The sequence below is a fragment of the Melanotaenia boesemani genome, chromosome 17 (assembly GCF_017639745.1).
Source record: "Melanotaenia boesemani isolate fMelBoe1 chromosome 17, fMelBoe1.pri, whole genome shotgun sequence".
Classification (NCBI taxonomy): Eukaryota; Metazoa; Chordata; class Actinopteri; order Atheriniformes; family Melanotaeniidae; genus Melanotaenia; species Melanotaenia boesemani.
The window spans coordinates 16,306,133-16,326,437 of NC_055698.1; the positions used below are offsets into that span (position 1 = coordinate 16,306,133).

General features: G+C 39.0%; 1 protein-coding gene across 3 annotated transcripts in view; it reads right to left on the reverse strand.

The window, feature by feature from the left end:
• Window positions 1-919: 919 nt before the first annotated feature.
• runx1t1 (RUNX1 partner transcriptional co-repressor 1) overlaps window positions 920-20,305 on the reverse strand; it is a 56,130-nt gene continuing 36,744 nt past the window's right edge. Inside the window, exons 4-11 of one of the 3 annotated variants that reach the window (XM_041967033.1) lie at window positions 18,879-18,968; window positions 15,116-15,297; window positions 10,733-10,995; window positions 9,624-9,712; window positions 8,688-8,883; window positions 8,152-8,220; window positions 6,216-6,406; window positions 920-5,139 (exon numbers count right to left, since the gene is read on the reverse strand). In XM_041967033.1, coding sequence (XP_041822967.1) covers window positions 4,819-5,139; window positions 6,216-6,406; window positions 8,152-8,220; window positions 8,688-8,883; window positions 9,624-9,712; window positions 10,733-10,995; window positions 15,116-15,297; window positions 18,879-18,968 — 1,401 coding nt within the window. In that variant the 3' untranslated portion in view covers window positions 920-4,818. Of the gene's footprint in view, window positions 5,140-6,215; window positions 6,407-8,151; window positions 8,221-8,687; window positions 8,884-9,614; window positions 9,713-10,732; window positions 10,996-15,115; window positions 15,298-18,878; window positions 18,969-20,305 lie in introns of all 3 variants that reach the window. The other 2 variants (XM_041967032.1, XM_041967034.1) reach the window with 2 other exon arrangements.

Sequence of the window (20,305 nt, forward strand, 5' to 3'; positions counted from 1 at the left end):
CTGATATGATTCTGTTTGTAAAAATGCCTTTTAATTTCTAGTAGGAGACTAATTATAATCCTGGTAGATTGAACTAGTATGAAAATTTTGTCAAATTTAATTAACCAGATGTAAAAAAAACAAAAAAATAAAAATAAAAATAAAAATAAAAATGCTTGTATCAAAAGGATTAACAGCATGTGAAGTAAACCCTGTTTTATTAATTTCAAGGACTCCATCTGGGTGATTTAAGCTGTAGAAAGAAGATGTTGCTGTGTAACATTTTATCCAACCTTTGATTAGCCTTGTGCATTAGCAGCCTGTTACAAATTAGTTAAACTGACTAGTATTTCTGGTGTCCACTTTCAGAAACACCAATAATTAATTATATAGGAAGATAATAGCGCACATCTTGAGTGTAGTATGCGTCAGTCTTTAAAGTGGTGCTAATACCCAACAACTTAATTACCTCTGTCATGGCTGAGGTCGTGTAATTGGTGGCATTGGTTTCTGTGTGTGTGTGTGTGTGTGTGTGTGTGTGTGTGTGTGTGTGTGTGTGTGTGTGTGTGTGTGAGTGAGTGTACAAAATATTAGGGGTAATTCATGTTACATGATCATGCAAAGGCATTTTGCAGGGATTTTTTTCAAAGGATTCTTTCCTGTGGGGCAATAAGGATGATTTAGCCAGTTTCTAACTAAAAATGAATGCCCACAGTCACTGGCAAATAAAGAAATAAATAATACTTTACAATGGCTTGGCAGAGGTCTGTGCTCTCTTGAGTGCCTCTAGTTGCATCTTGCATTTGAGATAGCTGCCAATTTAATGCCTACTTCATGCAACTTAAACTTTGTGGTGGAATCAGTGGAACTTGGCTCAGCTGATGCTTATCACTGCTGTTGCTGATTTGTTGTTACATAATCAAAGGACACAAGTCTCAAGTCTCTGGGCAAGAATTAACATATTTATTACACCATGAATAGAACAACAATACCAGAATTATACTGCAAAGTTTCACAGACTGACAGACCATAGTTTACAGCCCCAAAAAAGAGAAAAACTAAAATTAAGAAACAAAAAGAAAATTCAACAAGAAACCACAGCTCTGACATAGTAGACTGGAAAGCTCTCTAGAGGACACTGACCCTAAGCGATGTAAAGACCACTTACTGTCAGCCTACCACTAATCTGTGGTTTTCTTGTCTCAATTAAGTATTGCACAACAACTTCAAATTATTTGAGCATTTTTTTTTCCATAATAAATTTTCTCAAGAGAACAGAACCCCCCCCACCCCACCCCTGAAGTTCAACTCATTCCCCATGATTAATGCTATGCTGTTCACTGTTGGCCCCCACAATTCCCCCAATGTTTCCTAATAAGTAGAAAATTTAAATAACATTCCCCCTATTGTCAAAAACCGGCATGCCTAAATTCATAGCCTCGATCTTCATTTTATTTTGTGTATTCCCCAGCTGACAAGTCAACAAGCACATCAGCATGTCTTCACAACAGAGAAGAGGAGAAAAAAGGGGAGAAAACAGATCAAGAGAACCATTTCTTATTTGTAACCTTAGCTTGTGTCACTGAAATAGGAATTGAAAACACTTTTTTTTTATTAGCACATTTTTTCAAAAGATCTGTTCAAACAATTCAGACTCTTGAAACGCCACAGGCATAAAGGAACATAAAAGTTATTTTTTCTGTTTTTTTTTTTTCAAATTTTTGTTCATTTATGTTTCATTTATTCATGAGGTCTGCATTGTTACCAAGTAGTGATATGGTTTGCAGCTGTATGAGCTTCGACTTTGGGTTTTTATCATTTTCCTGTTCTCTTGTGCCCATTTGGTTTCGACTAGACCAGTATCAGTGCCGCGACTGATGCTCTTTTCGTGCTGTAAGAGGTAGAGTGAAACTTGTTTGCCACTGAGGAATTTGTAGCAAAACACACACAGAAGAGGGTAGAAGTGGAAAAAAGTTTTTCAAAGAGCCGTTGACTGATCGTGTTTGCCTTGTTTTGTTTTTTTTTTAAACCCAGATTTTGCCCTGATAATAATGAACACATAGTTTATTTGTTGTATAATTCTAAATACACAAGTGTTAAGACAGCTTGGCTGTCTTTTCACAGCTTCTGAGAAGTTGTTACGAGGGTGTTAGACACCTATTTGGATTGTTTAACCCTTTAAAGTCAAGAATTCAGGTGTGTATTTTATTCAGACAAGAAGGGAGAGATGATGAAGGCTAGAGGGAGCTAACTGCCGTTTCCGGGCCTTCACCTGTTCCTTGAGGTCAGAATTTTTTGTAACGCGCTTTTCTGTGTAGCACCAAGGTTTTTGGGGTGAGGAGCCTGTGTTTGTGTCAGGGTAAGTGCTCTCTTTCTGCAAATAAGAGGTTTGTTTGATTTACACTCAAGTTTTCCATCAAAGCTACAACTATGTTTTTATCCCTTAATTTCATTTGAATGTATAGAAAACAACTGCAGAGGATCTTAGTGTGAAAATTCGGTCTCACATTCACTTTGTTGGATTAAAAGAAAAAAAAAAATGCTTAAAGCTGAAATGGACACTTTATCTGACATTTGTTTGATGAGAAAATGCTGTAATGAACAATAAAGTATTTTTAACTCTACTTGAAAAATATTAAGAGAAGTTTTGATATTTCATTAAACATTATTGCTCCAGTTCAAACGTATCACTGCTGTAAATGGTCGTCATGTTTTATTGACACCTTCTCACTTCACAATGAAAGATAGGTGCTTCTGTTTTCCATAAATCATTTAAATAAAGTTTTTTCGTGACAGTGTGGATGAAAACTGGAGAAATAAATATCTAACATGAGTGGACAAACCCCTTTCCAGAAATTGTTTAAGTCAGGATTTTGGTCCTTGGTGTCAGTCTTTGGCTGTTTTTGGTGTTTTCATGTTTAACTTTTGTGTTAATACTGTGTGTGTTACCTGGTGCTTTGCAGTGTTAAAGCTGTCAATCGGAGTCTACACCTTTGCATTTGGAAAATTACTTTGTTGATTTTTTTTTTTTTTTTTTTTTTTTTGTATTTTGTCCTTTTTCTTTTGGTAATTTTTCAGTTTTTCTAAAAAATAACAAATATTTAACAAACCTTCAGTAATGTGCATGCACTGTCTGTAACTATTCAAACAAAAACATGACTTTATGGCTGCCTTTCTTATCAATGGTGAGTAGAAAAAAAATATATATATAGATGGATTTGGTGTGTTAACATTTTTCCCAATGCCATCCATCCAATAATATAAAAACAAGTAATGCTAAACCTACAGACAAAATGGTTGTTGAATTATGGCTCTATACCAACAACACAAATATGCTGAAAAGAAGCATGCCGAAATAACCTCCGTGACAGTGCAAATACATTTATGTATGTCCCTTGTACAAAACATTTAGGTTAGCATTCCGCGCAACATGCTAGTTCTCAGAAAAGATCTGGGTCAGACTCAAGTAGCAGCTCTGAGATATAGCGTGTCTCTTTTTTTGAGAACTGGGGGGAGGAATAAACTTATAGAACTACGAGGAATCTACTACTTACACACATAATAGAAAAGCAGCTTGAAAAAAGATAACACTCCTTTTTTTCATCTTTTTTTTTTTTGCACCAGCTAGAACGAGAGTTATGAAGGACTTGGAGTTGTGACTGGTTGAAGAACTATGCATTGTCACAATTGTCCAACACATATGCAATAAATAACCATTGCTGACACCACAGGACAGAAGTCTTACACACCATGACATCTACAGAAACTAATAAGAACATGGAGAACGATGATAATGCTTTTTCAATCATGAGACAGGAGGGGAGCAGCTGGGGTGAATCTCCACATTGAAGGCTTCCAGCTCTGAGCGGCCCAGTGGCTGCTGTCCAGGTGATTTGACAGTCTAGCTGGCAGGATGATGACCTCACCTCCTGTTTGTTTCAAAGCTTTTGTGACCCACTGAGCAAGCATGTGCGAACTGCATTCCGTATATCCTCTACGTGTGCAGTGGGCAAAGTTTTTGCATCTTGTCCAAGATTTCTTCCCTCTGCATCCTTCTGGGGGGGCAGATTTGTATTTCCCAGCCCACTGACATGGATATTATTACAAGTGAGAGGGTAATAACATTGGTAGAACAGCTGGCTCTGCTTGCAATCTGCTGCACATCTGCCCATTTCATGGCGGTCTGTGGGCCAGAGTTTCAGTCCATCCCTCTCCCCTCTGCAGGCAGGAAACTTGTTTATGTAACGTTCGGGGTGTTTAATCTAATCTGTTTCTTTACAATAAGTTCTATCGTTCTGCTAGCTAGGAATGTTGCCTTTGTATGTTGTTTGGTAAAATGTTTGAAGTTGATTAGGCTTATGTCCCAGGTACAGGAAGAAAATAAGCCTTAAGCTAAGGATGAAAAATAAAAACACTGAAAAAGGGAAGGTCAGAGATATTTGTCTTGAGTTCACGGTTATCTCTGGTCAGTCTCTTTATATTTACAGAAAGTAATAAGATAAGCTACAATGACAACAACAATAACAATAACAGGTACAACGACAAAAAGACAAGAATAGCCAAAGTGTAACCATAAAAGGATGTCAATATTTAAATTCATTCATTCAAAACAAAGAATATCTTTGTGTTTTCTTTAAAGTCATGGCAAGTCAATATGACCTGATTATGGACCTCGTCTTTCTCCTTCTTTGACTATGCTGCAAGATAGACAGAAGCTTTGCCATCTCTTTCTGTTAGCCACAGTATTAGTGTTTTTGCAAGGCTATGTAAACAGTCATGCTGTTTGTAGGTTTGAGGGCTGGCTGTTACACCTTCAGAGCTTTTGCCTGTGTGTGTCTCTTAGCGTGGTGTGCCATCAAGGGCAGCGGAGGATGGGGTGCTGGGAGTGGATGAACGTGGGGTAGCAGCAGGTGGGGTTGCAGCTGGACTCCCAGTCCCGCTGCTTGGGGTGCAGGCAGAGGAGCTGATGGGAGCAGGGGTCTCTGATCCTGGGATACCTCCCTGCTGCTGGCTGGATTGCTGCTGCTGGGCCTGGAGGGTCTGACCACAGACATGGTGGTGCTTCTCCCAATCCTTATGCTGGCAGAAGGAACCACAGTAGCGTGCTGTGTTGCAGCCACTGCATGTCTCACTGGCCTTACGACCACAGTTCCAGCAGCTCTGATAAGACAAATAGAAGCAAAGTCAAATATAGCAATGAATCATACAGTACAATCAAATCATTCATAATCAGATAATTGTTCAGTTTACTGATGCAACTTTTATAACACAAATATATAATTTCTATTAGCAAAATGACACATCAAACAGAGATATGACAAATGTAATGAGGACCAGTTTACATTATACATTCTTACACATTTGGCATTCTTGCTTAAAACATACTACAGACAGATCAGAAACTATATCTTATTACAATTTGGACCTCATGTATAACTTTGAAGCCACAGGGAGAGTGTGCAGCTGCATATTCACATTGAACTGGAGAACAAAGTTATAAACACCCTCTGAAAGTTGTCCTCTGGGATGTCCCTCTCTCATAAACATCACTCCTGCAATTAATGTCTGATGTAAGACATACATTTCCCTTTCACTTAACTGATTAAACATCCTGGGCTCCAGTGCTCATTAGGAGATGATGGTCTTATTTTCTCTCAGCACAGTTGCTAACACCCTCCTTAACACTCTGGCTACTGTGTCAGGAATAAAAATGACAGCAGAAACTGAGAGTTTCACTTTATAGTGTTTTCCCACAATATCCTGACTAGAAAAGTGAGATGTTTTAATCTGTAAATAATTAGCAGGATTTTTCATTTTTATCATCATTTTTATTCATCTATCCATCCATTAACTGTTTATTCCAATGCAGGGTTGTGAGGGGGACTGGAACCTATCCCGGCTGCATTCAAGTAAGACAAATGGTACACCCAGGACAAGTTGCCAGTCTATCAAAGGGTCCAACAAATAAATACAAAACACACTCACACTAATATACAATCTTAGGGAGAATTTAGAAACACTAACTGGAATCTTCTGGCTGTGAGTAAAGATGCTAACCACACCACCGTGCAGCCCTACACTAGAACATATTAAGAAAAAAATGCCATCAGCACCATCATTTGGGTGTCCTTTGAGCAACTGGTATTGAAAATAAGATTGATAAAATAAGAAAAAAAAAAACAAAAACAAAAAATTAACACAATGCCATAAGTTTTGATGTGTGTGTATGTTCTTACCTCGCTGGAGTCCTCCTGTTGGTTGATTATGGAGAGTGCATCCTCAGCTGCCTGACGCTTGGCCTCAGCTACTGTGCGCTCCATCTTTGCCCTCTCACTGCTGATCATCTCGTGAGCCTTTCTCTCGGCCTCTGACACGGCTTTCTGCAGCTCTGACATGGCCTGTCGCTTCACTTCATTCACTGCCTCTTCTGAAAAGAGTGTGGAGAGAGAGAAAGTCAGGCCTCCTGTACCTGCAATATGCTATACATTGTGTCACCCTGTCGTCGTCTTTTTTTGTCATCAATTTGTTTTTGGTCGTTTAGGACATCATAGCTACTATATGTGCATATTAAAGGGAAATACATCCCTTTTAAACACTGTCATGTAAGTTTCACAGTCTAATGCTAACCCTTTTTCTTCCAAAGCAACCAAAAAGTTTTATTTAAGTTAAGGGAAACATTCTCAAGAAGAAAACAGCAGAAGCCAATTAATTACAGATGATCACTCATAAACTGTGCCTTTCAGCTGGAGTATTGTGTTATTTTATACTTCTTTTCATGGACCTAGTGTGTTAAAATTAAGCAGTGGAATTCTGACTAAACACTGAAGCAAAACGAGGACTTTTGTTTGCTTGCATCAAGCTTGTAAAATCGACTAATTGTGTATGCAAATCAGTCCATTTACATTTAAATTATGCATTTCCATTGTGATCCCAGAGGTCCATGTGGAGCGAGGAAGTGAAAAAGCAGTAGGCCACTGTGCAAAGTGCTTGAATATTTATCACCAACTGTAAACATTTTGCCCATTTCAAACAGATGTAAGCATGGCTGCACTTAATTGTGTTAAAAAAATTCTCTTTTACAATCCTCCCTGAGTCACATTAAAATATGTTTCTCCACACTGACCGAAGAGAAAAGGATAATACTAAAAGGAATGCAGAAAAAATGACTTGTATTCCACATGCAAAAAATATGTTTTCAGCATCAGTGCATATGTTTAGAAAGACAAAGACATATTTCTCCATTGTGATGGAGCAAAATTTTTTAAGCCAGGGTGGTTTTGTCTTTAACCTACTGTGCTGACTGAAGTCATAGAAATTACCCTGGTGTGTGAGATATATGCCTTATGCATGGAATTGTGATTACACACCAAATGCCTCAGATGGAAGATCGATCAAAGCTGGTGAGGGGAAGAAGAGTACTGGAGAACAGGCAGAGTCCTGATGGTGATACTCAATTCAATTTAAATGCATATTACTTGTTCAGAGTATCTCACACATCATGCTTGGTCAAGCAAAGGGACAATTTCTTTTCTCAAATGGGTTTAAAAGGCCGATACACTCTATCAGTGATAGAGAATACAAAAAGGATTCCTCAAGCACTGAAGCCCCAGAGCAAATTCTTACTGAATAACAGTAAGTACAACTACTGTGGGTACGAGCTTAAAGGATGCAGTGTGTATATATTAAAACAGTGAATAAAAATGGCTGATTGTAATGCAGTGGTTAAAAAATAGTTTCAACACAAGCTCCTAAGTAGCTCTTGATAATAGAAAACCCACAATGTCATTCATTAAGGAGAAAACAAAAGTGCCAAAATAAAAAAAAATAAAAAAAAATATTGGTAGTGTTTTAACAGCAGAACCACAAGACAAAGCTTTAAAAAGCTATTCGTACCTATTATTTGACTGGTGGAGTAAAATCCCTGAAAAGCCAGACAAATTTGAAGTGTGCTACATGTGGTGTTTAAACTCTGCAGCTGTAACTGTATCAGAAACATGATGAGCAGCCTGACTGTTTATGCAGGTCTAGTGGGACTCGAGGTTTCAAAGAAACACCTCATATTCCTCAAGTTATCCAGGTGACAGAGGCCCTTGAATTCTACAAAACACAAGGTCTTTGTAGAAACTGCAGAGATAAAAATGTGATGATCGGAGACATGAAAGTGCTGCTCACCAGCTTTCTTCCAGATCTCTTCGGGGACGTAGCCGGACATTGGCCGGTGCAGGAGCTCCCTGTGAATTTCTGTGGGACATAAACACACACCCATGGTAGCCAGAGGTCAACCACTGCTTTGCATGACAACATGCAAAAGACCAAAACCAACCAGAATGTTGTAGAAATCGTTTGGTTCGTCCAGAGGCTGAAGCTTACCATCATTTGTTATGAATGCATTAAACTTGTGTTTTGGAAAATGGCTCAGGGTTTAAGAGGAGAGAAACTGCTTACTGCTGTAATAAAATATTATATGGCTTGTGTTATCAGCGAAACTGATAAATGTGAAGTCTAGAAAATTAAGCCTGAAGAACTTGACATAAAACTATAAAAAAAAAAAAAAAAAGAAAGAAAAAGCTAGAATTTTTGTGTTTGGAGGATTCCACTGTCTTTTTTTTTTTTTTTGTCTAAAAGCCTAAAAACAAGCTTTTGACTCATCAAATCCTTTTGGCACCTTTGTTTTCTAAAACATGCATGCTACACACGTGATCCCCTACCTGATGTTGTGTTTTCCTGTGCAGCAGGGCTCTGCTGCCTTGACTGCCCACTAGCAGCACCTTTCTTCAGCTCCTCTGCATCACTGTATCGCCTAATCCAGTAGTTGAGCTCCTCTCGGTCGGCCTCCTGGCACCGCCTCAGCACCGTCAGTGAGCGCCTCGTTTTCTCTACCATGTCCATGATACAGTTCAGCAGCTGGGTGTGACAAGAGGCAGACATTGCGCTGAGTTTACACATAGAGAGGATGGATGGTTTATTTTAAATTCAGCAAGAGTGCAGTTGCAGTAAGTTATAAATCAAAGTTTACAACTTCCATGTTATTGTGGTGCATAACTGTGGAGTTATATGTGAATTTTTCAGAGGCAAATTTTCACAGTTGGAATGTTGATTAGGTTTGTCAGATTACACCTTCCCAGCCGACATCTTGCTTAACCACTTCAGTACAATATTTGCATTCACATTATGACAGTGGTTTGATTGAATTATCACTGCATACCAACAACATGATGAACCAGCATCACAAATGTAAAAACAGGATGAAATACTCCAAGTAGTTTGAATTAGGAGAAAGTTATGGATCGCTCCGGAAACACAACACTGAGTGTAAATATGCAATTGACAAACACTGTGTTTTACACTTTAGGGATTTCCATGCAAGCATGCACATATTATCTGTCTGCAAGTTATATGAAGAAAAAAAAATTAATTGCATGCAGTGTTCAACATGTTTAATCATTAAACACATTTTTAAAGAAAACAGTTCACATAAAGGGTCTGCTTGTTTAATTTTATATACTTTGATATAAAAAGATCATTACTTTTCACAAACTGTACATAGCTGACAATCAATAGTCTAATGTTGTTTTATACTATAATCTGTTACGGGGAAATAACTAGAGTATAGTAATAATAAAAAATGTTATTACTTTTCTTACATGGTCAAGGTGCTTCCATTCCTCAGCCCATTCCCTGTCTGTCAGCCTGTGGTCGATGACTTCCTCCTGCCTGGTTCCTGCATGCATTCCTGTAGGGAGAAAGAGATAGAAAAACAGACAAACAGGTGGAAAGAGAGAGATAAACAAAGAGAAAATCAGTATGAAACAGGAAGGATCAATGTGCTTCTAATCCATCAATCCCCAGCTCTCTCTTTTCACTCTTTCCTCTGGTCCACATTTGACACCCTCTTTACATCTATTTCTTTTACCCCTCTGTCACTCCCCATTTTATTTCCCAGTCTCCATATCTCCCCCCCCCCCACCCTGAGGGCAAATGACTGAACTTTTAGTCTAGTAAACATCCATCACAGGCGGAGACATGGTAAATGTCTCTCCTATATTTAGAGCAGAGCCAAAGTCTTCATTACAGCTTCATCACAGCTTGGTCTTGGTAGAATAGATGTATCTGATATCACGACACCGTGCCAAAACGCTCATCCGCGGGGGCTCGTACACAATATTGCTCAACTTCTATCAGTGAATTCGGTTTTAGTGTTTTGTTTTACAGCAAGCACCCACAGGGCTGAACTGGAAATGAAGTGATGATTATTAATCTTATCTTTACACATCTCAGGGCTACAAAGAGAGCTGAGGCACAAGAGAAATTACAATCCTGTACTTTCACTACTATTTGTTTGCAAAACCTTCGGCTACAAAAACAGACTTGAAAGGTTTTGTAGAAACTTCTTCTCCTGTTTGCTGGTAGTTTCTGCCACACTTTCATTATTATTCCATCTGTTTTTCTTTGCTTTGCTCAAATCCTTTTGAGTGCCATATTTGATCTTAACTGTTTAAAATAGTTTATCTTTTCCTTTTCAATGTTCTTTTGGGGACCGCATGATTAAACCAACATGTTTAACAGGACCTCATTTGGCACCTGTGTGTGAAAATCTATCCACTGCATTCCTAAAGCGTTCTTCTTTGGATTTCTCTGTACAAAGAACAGTATTCCAGAAATGATGCATTGCGTCCACTTTGTTATCGAGTCTTTTTTTCTTCTTCCAGTAAATAGACACCCTGGCACACTCATGTAGCCACAATATCCTCACCAATGGGTCTGGCTCTCTCCCGGATCTCCCGATGATTAGAGGCTGGGTGCCTGTAGGTATCACGGTAATGATGGGCAATGGCCATGTCATCTAATCTGTAGTGCTGCGGGGGAAGTGGACCCGGGTGTGGCAGGCCATTGGGTTGGTAGGAAAGACCATTAGATGGACTGAAACGCTGGGCAGGGCTCATGGTGCAGGGTCGTTTGCTGGGGTGGACTTCAGGATGCAGGGAACCATCTCGCTCGAAGCCATTCTCTTTGGTTCTGATCGGAAACACAAAAAAAATGTGTTTTGAATATCTATTTCCTTTATTGCAAGATCATGAAGGAAGTGCTACTGCACTGGAACATCAATGTGAGTATTTCACTGGCAGAAATCTCCACTTACAGTAAAATGAGTTTAAAGAACATGACAGAATATGAGACCATATGTGGCTAAAATATGACAGCTGCACATAAAACAAAAGAAATCTTGAGGCAAAAAAAGGGAAATAAAAGAGAGAAAAGCAAACTATGCAAGTACAAATTCTGTTTATATCACACCTACTTGTAAAAAAAGAGGGATAAAACATTTCCTTGTCATTCTATGCAAGAGCTCAACAAGTGGTCCACCACCTTGTGGTGACTGCATCCAACCTCCTTCTAGATAAAGTAATTGCTATGAGAGACCTTCCTGGAATCATCAAGGGTTTTTATTTAGTTGAAAACAGGTCCATTTATATGTACACAATTAAAGCTTGAATGTGTGTGCTCACACAAATAAGACACACACAGATGCATACTCACACAAGTAGTTTCAAGGGGATCAGGTGGATTTTTGTTAGCCTGCTTCCGAAGATTAATGTGGCCAGGTGTGTTTGTGTGTGCGCATGCTTGCACTTGTGTGTCTGAATGCCTGCAGTTTGTGTGTGTTCTCAGCTTTGTCGGTTCACAGTTAAAACTTGCCAACCTCCCCCGCTATCTGCAGTCCCCCAGTTTCCTCTCTCCCCCTCTGTCTAGATCCTCTTCTTTCCCATCTCTCTCTCCGATGAACAGATTGAACTTCTTAATGAGCTGTTTTTATGGGCTCCTAATGCTCATCCACAGCTCTCCATATGCTCTTTTCTTCCATCCGTCCATCTCTCCGTCTCCCTCGACTCATCCATCCTCCCCCTCCCACTCTCATCTCCCCTGTCTTCCTTCTGCAACAATGTTTATATCTAAAGGCACTGGAGTATCCACATGCCCACACATTCACACTCACCACAGCAATGCACTGATGTGCATGCACACAGTTAACTGATACATACTGCACATGCCAGTTCACATGCACATACTAACACCAGAAAATGTCAGTACCTTTATCTATGTACTTTGTTTGAATAAAAAATAAATCTGCAAACTGCATGGACATATGCGCATATATTAAGCATTTAGAAAATGGATTTTTATTTTCTCTGTTAATGTGATTACAGTGGCACGCACATGTTTGGGAATCAATACTTACGCTGCAAATAACTAATAATAGAAGAACTTACATCTATGCTTAAAAATAATACATTTCAGATACTATGCACAATAACTATTTTTATTCTTAAATATTAATCTTTTACAGATTTAAAAAGTGAAAAAAAAAATTTAAGGGTCTGAAGCAAATTCTGGACTCCCTGCATGGTCATTACTTAGTAACACTCCCTTTGGCAAGTATCACAGCTTGTAAACAGCTTTCTGTAGCAGCTAAGAGTCCCTCTGTTCTTGTTTGGGGATTTTCACCCATTCTTCCTGCAAAAGGCAACTAAATCTGTGAGATTCTTTGAATGTATTGTATTTTGATGATGTTCAAGCCATGGCGCAAAGAGGGCCATAGCAATACCACAAGCTTACACTTCTAAAGGTTGTCCTAAAAATATTTTTGTGTGTGTTTGGGGTTATTATCCAATTATTAACCCCACCCTCTTCTGTGCTAGTATCTACTTAAATCAATTTTCCGATTACTAGTGAAATACTTCTCATACTACTGACTATGACACAGTCCCACATTATGGTTATTGCACTCTCAGTTTTTCTTCCAATCGTACCTTTTCTCAATACACCCTAAAAACTGTATTTGAATTTAATCAGGACATGCTCAGGAAATATTAATCTCACAAATTTAGATATTTAATCATGAATTCTGACATGTTTTAGTTTAATGTTGGACATCTTTTCTGCTGGTAACAGGCAAATAGTAAATAGTTTCTGCTGGTAACAGGCAAATAGTAAATAGTTTCTGCTGGTAACAGGCAAATTTATGAAGACCTGTCTACATCATCATGGTGAACCACCAATCCTGAAGATGCAAATCCATGCTTGAAGGTAAACTGGGACTTTGTTTTGCCTTTATTGGTCTTATAACTTCAAACTTAATTGTAATTTTTATAACTACATTGCAAACTGAGGAAACAGATACATGAAAAAAAACGTTTCTGTCACTTATAAGCCTCTTTTGTGGGGAACAGTCATTTTAATTTTTAAAGATGCTGTTGATTCAATCAGTTAGATACAGCGTTAGTTACAAGAAGATGGTCACAGGAATAGTAAATTCTGGTCTAATTTTGCTGTATCCTCCCAATGGAATAAGTATTCTTCAAGTGTGCTGATTGAATTTACTATGGAAATGATTATAGTACAGATACTAGAAACTCTACATTATCTAATTATTGTTTTCTGCTAGAAAATTTGGGGCACGCACTAGTAGTATGTTTTTTTTTGTTTTGTTTTGTTTTGCTTATTGTCACAATATGCATGCTGCATCTTAATACTCCTGGCTTGGTTTGTGCAGACTATTGTATTAATTAGGAGACAATAATAGTATATTGTTGTCTGTAATTAAGGATTCCCATTCAAATTCCAATATTCTGACACAGACTGTAGTAAGTAGGAATGCAGAGCAGAGGTAAGCAGAAACAAGAGGTGCTTAGCCAGCCATATTGGTGCTAGAGCCTCATCTGTATGTGTTATCAGCACATCTCCCTGGGCACACACACACACACACACACACACACACGCACACTGACACACATACAGATTCACAAACATGCAGCAGACTCACACTTTCACACTGAATAGAGAACCATACACACGCATATTCACACACTGCATTTTCTTACTGAATACGGATGCCTACTTACCTTTTACACACCCCATATTTTACCCTCCTCGCATTTACACACACACCTTTTCCCCTAAGCCCACTCCCCTATGCACCAGACGGCCTGCAAATCTGCAGGTATTACAGAAAAACTCTGCCTATCTCACAGTTGGGGGAAAAGAGAGGAGAGAATTATTAATAACGCATTCAGCATTTTTGGTCCTCAGCAAATATGAAATGTACATTTTCCTCCCCCCCTATTAAAAATCTCAGACCAGTGGGACTTTAATTCAAAAGACAATGCTTACATTGTACTTGTGGCTCTGGTAAAAAAAATGCACAACAAAACACAAAAGTTCTCTAAGTTATGCAAAAGAACTTTTAAAAAGTGCTACAATGTTCAGTCAAAGAATAGAGTAGTACAGGTTCTGGTCTCTGATTTGTTATTCTGATGAGTATTAGGTTATTAAGTGTCATTTATTGTATGTGTTTGCTTTTACAGTCAAAATCATATGCATACAGTGTCACACACACATCATTGGTCTTAATTAATTTAGTAGTTCTTTTTCTGTGTTTTCTGCTTCGTAGAAGGAAACTGATAAAGAGAGGAATGCACTTTTTCACTGTCAGTAGTTCCTCGATGTATCATTTTAGTGCTTATCCAGAAGAGCAGAGAACACTGACTCGTCATAAAAGTCCGTGACCACAAGTGGACGTAATGATGTGACTGAGATGAGCCGGTTGTAGTGATCCTTGGAGAGACGCGTACACTTTGTATTTACATACCCAAGCGTGCATAACAGAAATGAGCAGGTTTATATCAAATCCATGTAACATATGTGTATGTGTGTGTGTGTTTGGGTGTAGCCAGATTTACTTTTCCCATCTCTTCTACTCCTCAGTTCTGGCCCATTAAGAGCAAGAGCCAGGAGCTGAAACATCCAGCGGAGCACATCAGAAGGCCCAGTGGCACACTGACACATACTTCCCATACATACATTTACACTTCTATTGCCTTGTATTGGCTCAGCTTGTGTTTGTGTAGCAATGTAATGGCCCATGGGGATGCGGGCAGCCTCAAAGGAATTTATGCATGAGCTCAAATAACAAAGAATATATATATATATATATATATATATATATGTATATATATTTTCTCTGGCATAAACTCTACATTCTGACCCTGTAGTTATTGTAAAACAGCTTTCAAATAAATCAGGATCAAATGAAAACCAAATTACCCAAAGTGATGTTGCAGTTTTGTGATTCACCCACCTGTCTGGCGTCCTTCTCTTGCCGTTCTCATTGACGTCCATCAGGAGTTCAGAAGAGTCCACCGGGGATGTGGTGCTGGTGTCCAGGAGTAGCTGCTCATGCTGGGCTAGGTACTGAGCTGGGTTCTGCTTAGCTAGCCTGGCACAGTGCAGCAGCTCCCTCTGAAGGAGTGGCAGGTTCGCCTGCAGGAGGAAACAGGAGGAGATGTTATACTGGGCGTTGGGAAGGGAAGCAAAATAGTGCCCTCTTGTTCCGTAACAAATCTGTAAAAGCCACTCATTCAGAGACTTACTCCTCTTTTGAAAAACTTCTTTATAATATTGTGGCTAATTTTGGAAACCGTAACAATAATCAGTTAAAAACTGAGCTTGGCTGTGTTTATAACATCTTATATCCTGAGTTGAAAACACAAGAATTAAAATTTGGAGGTGATAAATTACGGTTAAAGGAATTAAAGTCATCTAAGGCTCTTTAAGAAGCTGATATATGCAGCTGGAATGTAATAGCTGTTCTTGTGACTTTGATTAAAGTATACTATACCCCTGATGTTTCACTTTTTTAATGTGATGTAATGCAGATTTTTGCAGTTTTTTCAGCCAAAACACAGATTCAAGGTAACAAGACATCCATTTCTCCCATTTCATTTTCTCCCTCTTTGCTTTGCATTACAGCCGAACCACCACTGCTTCCTGTGACCCAGAGTGCAATAACACCCATAATGTTTCTCAAAGTCTTATGCATTTTTAAAATAGCATCTATTTTCATTCTCTTTGACACACCTGGAACAAGAGGGTCTGCTTTCTTGTGTTGCATTTCAGGGACATGTAGGTATGTGAGCATCCACTTCAAAGACATCTGATGGGGTGTATTTCAGAGCAAGAAGATGAAAGTGTTGCATCAGGAAGGCTCAGACTGAGAGTGGGGGTTATTTTGGCGAGGTGAGTCTCCAGTGCTTTTGGAGAGGCCATCTTTGCATGTTTAAGGTCTATTAATTTTTCCTTTGTCCTCAAAAACATAATCTCTCTCAAAGTCTCCTGATTTTCCATTTTCCCCTTCTTGTATTACAGTTGAGAATCTTCAAGCCATTTTGCTTTAATTTCTCTTCACAATTTAGGATCATCTTTGCCAAGAGAAATCAAGGAGAAATACAGAGCCCTGTCATGATTTGTTTAGTGGTATTAATGCTATAATCATTTGAGAATCTCCCTCCAGTAATTGGCTCAGGTTAAAGAAATGCATGTGCTGGCCTTCACTTTACCTGTCTGAGTTAATGGTCCGTTAATAGTTTATGATCATAATTACCCTCTGAAAAAAGGGAGCCTAAAATTGATTGCTTTAACCCTGGTGAACTCATCTTTTATTAATTGGAGGTCATCCTAATTGCCAGCGAGATGTGGGAGGCATTGACAAAAAGACTGAGTTGAGAAACGCAGGCCACAGAAGAGGCTAAATCATTTTTCATATGATAGAGTACAGTGATTTGCTTCTGTGAAGCTACCCAACATCTGCAACTGCACACCAAAAAAGAAGAGGAAAAAAAGGAAAGATTTTCAAATAGTGTCCAGTGGCCACAGCTAAAATCTGCTCAGGATGATGTATTGTTCAAATCCTGATTTTGTCATTTTATCAATTGGTGCCAAAACCTATTCAGAATATGCCACAGTCAGGATATGCTGCACTTTATCAGCTTTCTGTTTCTGTGTAATTTGCCGTTGCAGGAGAAGAGTGACTCAGTTTTTTCACATCTTTGTTATCTCATTTAATTATTTATCAATACAACTTATTGTCTCTGCCATATGAGTTTACTCCTCTGTTTCACCTCATAGCGTTTCCTTAAACACAGTAAAGCTAAACAGTTTGAGAGCAAAATGCACAACTTTGACCTGAAAACATAGAAACATGTTGCAAAGCCCCAACTGGCAGGCATCCAGCCAGCACATCTCATCACAGGCATTGTGTGGTTTGTGCTCGCCTCCTTCCAGTAAAGCCTTCTAACCAATTTGTGGTTTAGCATTAAGAAAAGGGAAAAAGAGTCCAGTTGATTTGAGAAGGGGGTGTGGGCGTTGGTGGGGTCGGCTCAGTATAACATTAGCGTAATGAAAAACCCCGAGCCCTGACGTGCATTGTTGCAGCTGTGCTTCAACGCATCTATAAAAGCTCCCCCACATCTCCAACTGCTCTCTGCTACCATATGGTAGCTGGCATTAAAGGCCCTGCAGTGGGAAGACACTAAAATTAGACTGGGGAGAGAGAGGCAGAGTTGCATCTTTGATTCCGCAGCCATCCCAGTGATACACTAACCATCTGGCAAGGAGAGGGGAACTGTGAGGATGGATGGAAGGATGGAGATAGATGCAATAGAGTGAGGACACAAAGAAAGAGAGAGAGGTATAAAGTCAGAAGGGGGAGTGACAAGAAAGAAAGATTAAGCAAATTTAGGGATAAGCTGGTGAAAAAGAAGGAAATAGGGATGATACTGGTCTTGGCAGCTCATATGGGACTTATTTCTGCTGCCAGGTCTTGAATCGTGAATCGTTAATGTCAGCACATACACACATCTGCGAATGCGGACTTGCGAGTGCAAAGAGAGAAGAAAATGAAAAATCAAAACAAACAATATTGTACTCTTTTAAATAACCTCATCCCCCCTTTCACTGGGACACCATCAGACAAAGAAGAGGTCGTGTGATACATAAAGAACAGTATTGAGGTAAAACAGCAAAAGGTGAGTAAAGAAAGTGAGAAAACTAAACAGCCTTTGCAGATGTGTGTGTAAGAAACAAATGAACCATATGTTAAGTGTTATGCTCGTCTCTACACTCTTAGTACCGCTCGGATATTGATCTCAGCTCCGCCTATACATTACTTGAACTGTACCTGCACAGTAACTCCTTCCATATTACATCTGTCAGTGCCATTTGTCATCTTTGACTACCAAAACAACTCACAGTAGCAACACCAGTCTTGCCTGCAGCTCTGTAAACTGAAGACATACAGCATATGCAGTATCTGACACAAAATGCACATATATGACTTCAAGTATCGCCATTTCTCTCCATTTTCATGACCGGAATAAAGATGGTAAGAATGGAGGCATGCTGTCGCTATCATGACTGAAACAAGGCGACCAGTGACAAATGGGTTGAAGCAAAGGCAGGGCTGGATGAGTAATAGAGGGCTACTTCCTAAGGTAATATAGCTGGCTAATGGCTAAAAATGGGATGTATTTGCTGAAAATGTGACTTGGTGGAGATGAATAATCAATGACAAAACAAGCCAAGAGGAAAAGGAAAAGGAGGATGGAAGAAGAATTTAAAATAAACCACAGTTGTTGTGCTCGGTTCTTTTTCTTTAAAAAAACAAGAAAAAAAAACTGCCTTTTTCTAGTTGAAGTGTTGTACAGAGAAAAAACATGATTTGAACAGAGCTGTTAGTTTTCAAGAATGGTCCCAGCTTTGGTACTGAAATGACTGATGCACAACTGGAAGGGAGAAACAGACCGATTTAGTAAAAAGTGGGAACAACAGACAGTTTAAATGGTGTTTTGTTGAACACAACAACAGAAAATAGGGCGAGATGCAGGAACAAAATGGATAGATGTAAGAGATAAAGCTGCAAAGAAAGGAGAGGCAAATGAAAAAGGAGGAAATGATGGAAATAAGTATGAACATCTGGATTTGTGTTGGCTAAATGTTGTCCAGATTTTATTGATTGGATGGAAAAACTGGAGACCCACTCGTAGCAACTGTATTGTAATATCTACCTTCAGAAAGGGTATGACAAAAGGTCGCAGGGGGAAGTTGGTTGCTTCTTGGAGCTTGGAGTGAAATTCCTCGATGGTTAGCGTGGAATTCTGGAGAAGAAGAGACAGAAAAAAACACATAAATCCATGTGGAAGGCATTAAGTGATAATATTACTTATTGGAAACTAAGCTATATCCTGGCCTGGAGTGAGTGTTTAGGCTTTTCTAATAGGAAGCATATGGAGCAGGCCACAGTGAAATGAGCCTCACAAAACATAGACACACACATCTCCTTTAATTAACGAAATCAACACGCATGCAGGAGCCTCATCTTAAAAAAATATGCAACAAATAATTATTTTAATATAAGCGTCACACTTAGGAGTAAGTGGCTCATAAAATCTCACCATTTATAGCTTTCTTCAGGCTAAACATTTTATCTTTTGCAGTCCACCACAAAAATCCCTTTATATGTAAAACTAGATTATTTATTCAGTCACTTTTACGTAGCATAAAGAGTGTAAAGGGACTGGCGTTATTCTTGTACAATCACTTGTTTAATCTCACACTTTTCTCCACATTAAAGCCATGCTGTTTGGCTTTTCAATCTGTTTTCATATTAGCACAGCTCTGCTTGAAAATGCACATATTCTGTATCTGAAGACATCTGCGGGTTAATTTATGCAGCACATTCCCTAATGCATGTCCAACAAAACAGAACATAGCTTGCAGATTTGTGCAGGATTTTTTTAAATACAGCCTTGTAAAGTCAAAAGGGAATGCAATTTGTTTCCCTCTTAATTGACATTTTCTTTGTTTCCATTGCTATATTATCACTCTTGTATGTTTACATGCTTTTAAATCTAGGATTTATCAACACAGAACACTGTACATGAGCTCATCATGTTTTACCTCTCTCCATCGTGCAACCAAACACAGATTAAAACACAGTCTGAGTTCTGTCTATTCCAACAATCAGTGAGAAGTTAGCAGTGATGCTATATTTAATGTTCAACATGAAGTGGAGAGCACACTTTAGATGGAAAAAAAGGACAAAATTGAGCAAGACAGAGAAATAAAAAAGCAGCAGATATTATTTTTCCTATCCACACTCGAAGAGTTATTTCCCAGACCTGAATTTTGTTACATTCAGTCTTACATCTGTTCGCCCAGATTGCGTTGGGGCTGTTCTTGACAGCTAGTGAAACCTCCTGAGTCTCCTGCTCTCCCTCTCCCCTGCACACAACCATCTAATTAACAGTGTCACTCTTTTCAATAAGGCAGGAGGAGGGACAGAGAGAAGTGAGGAAGAAGGGGGGAGAAGCAGAGAGATATGGTGGGGAGGTGTGCAAGCCAAAAGGACACAGGAGAGGCGTGTGCATATGCAGACGATGAGAAAAATAAGCATAGTAAAGCCAAAAGCAGGTTATGCTCTGTGTGACTAATT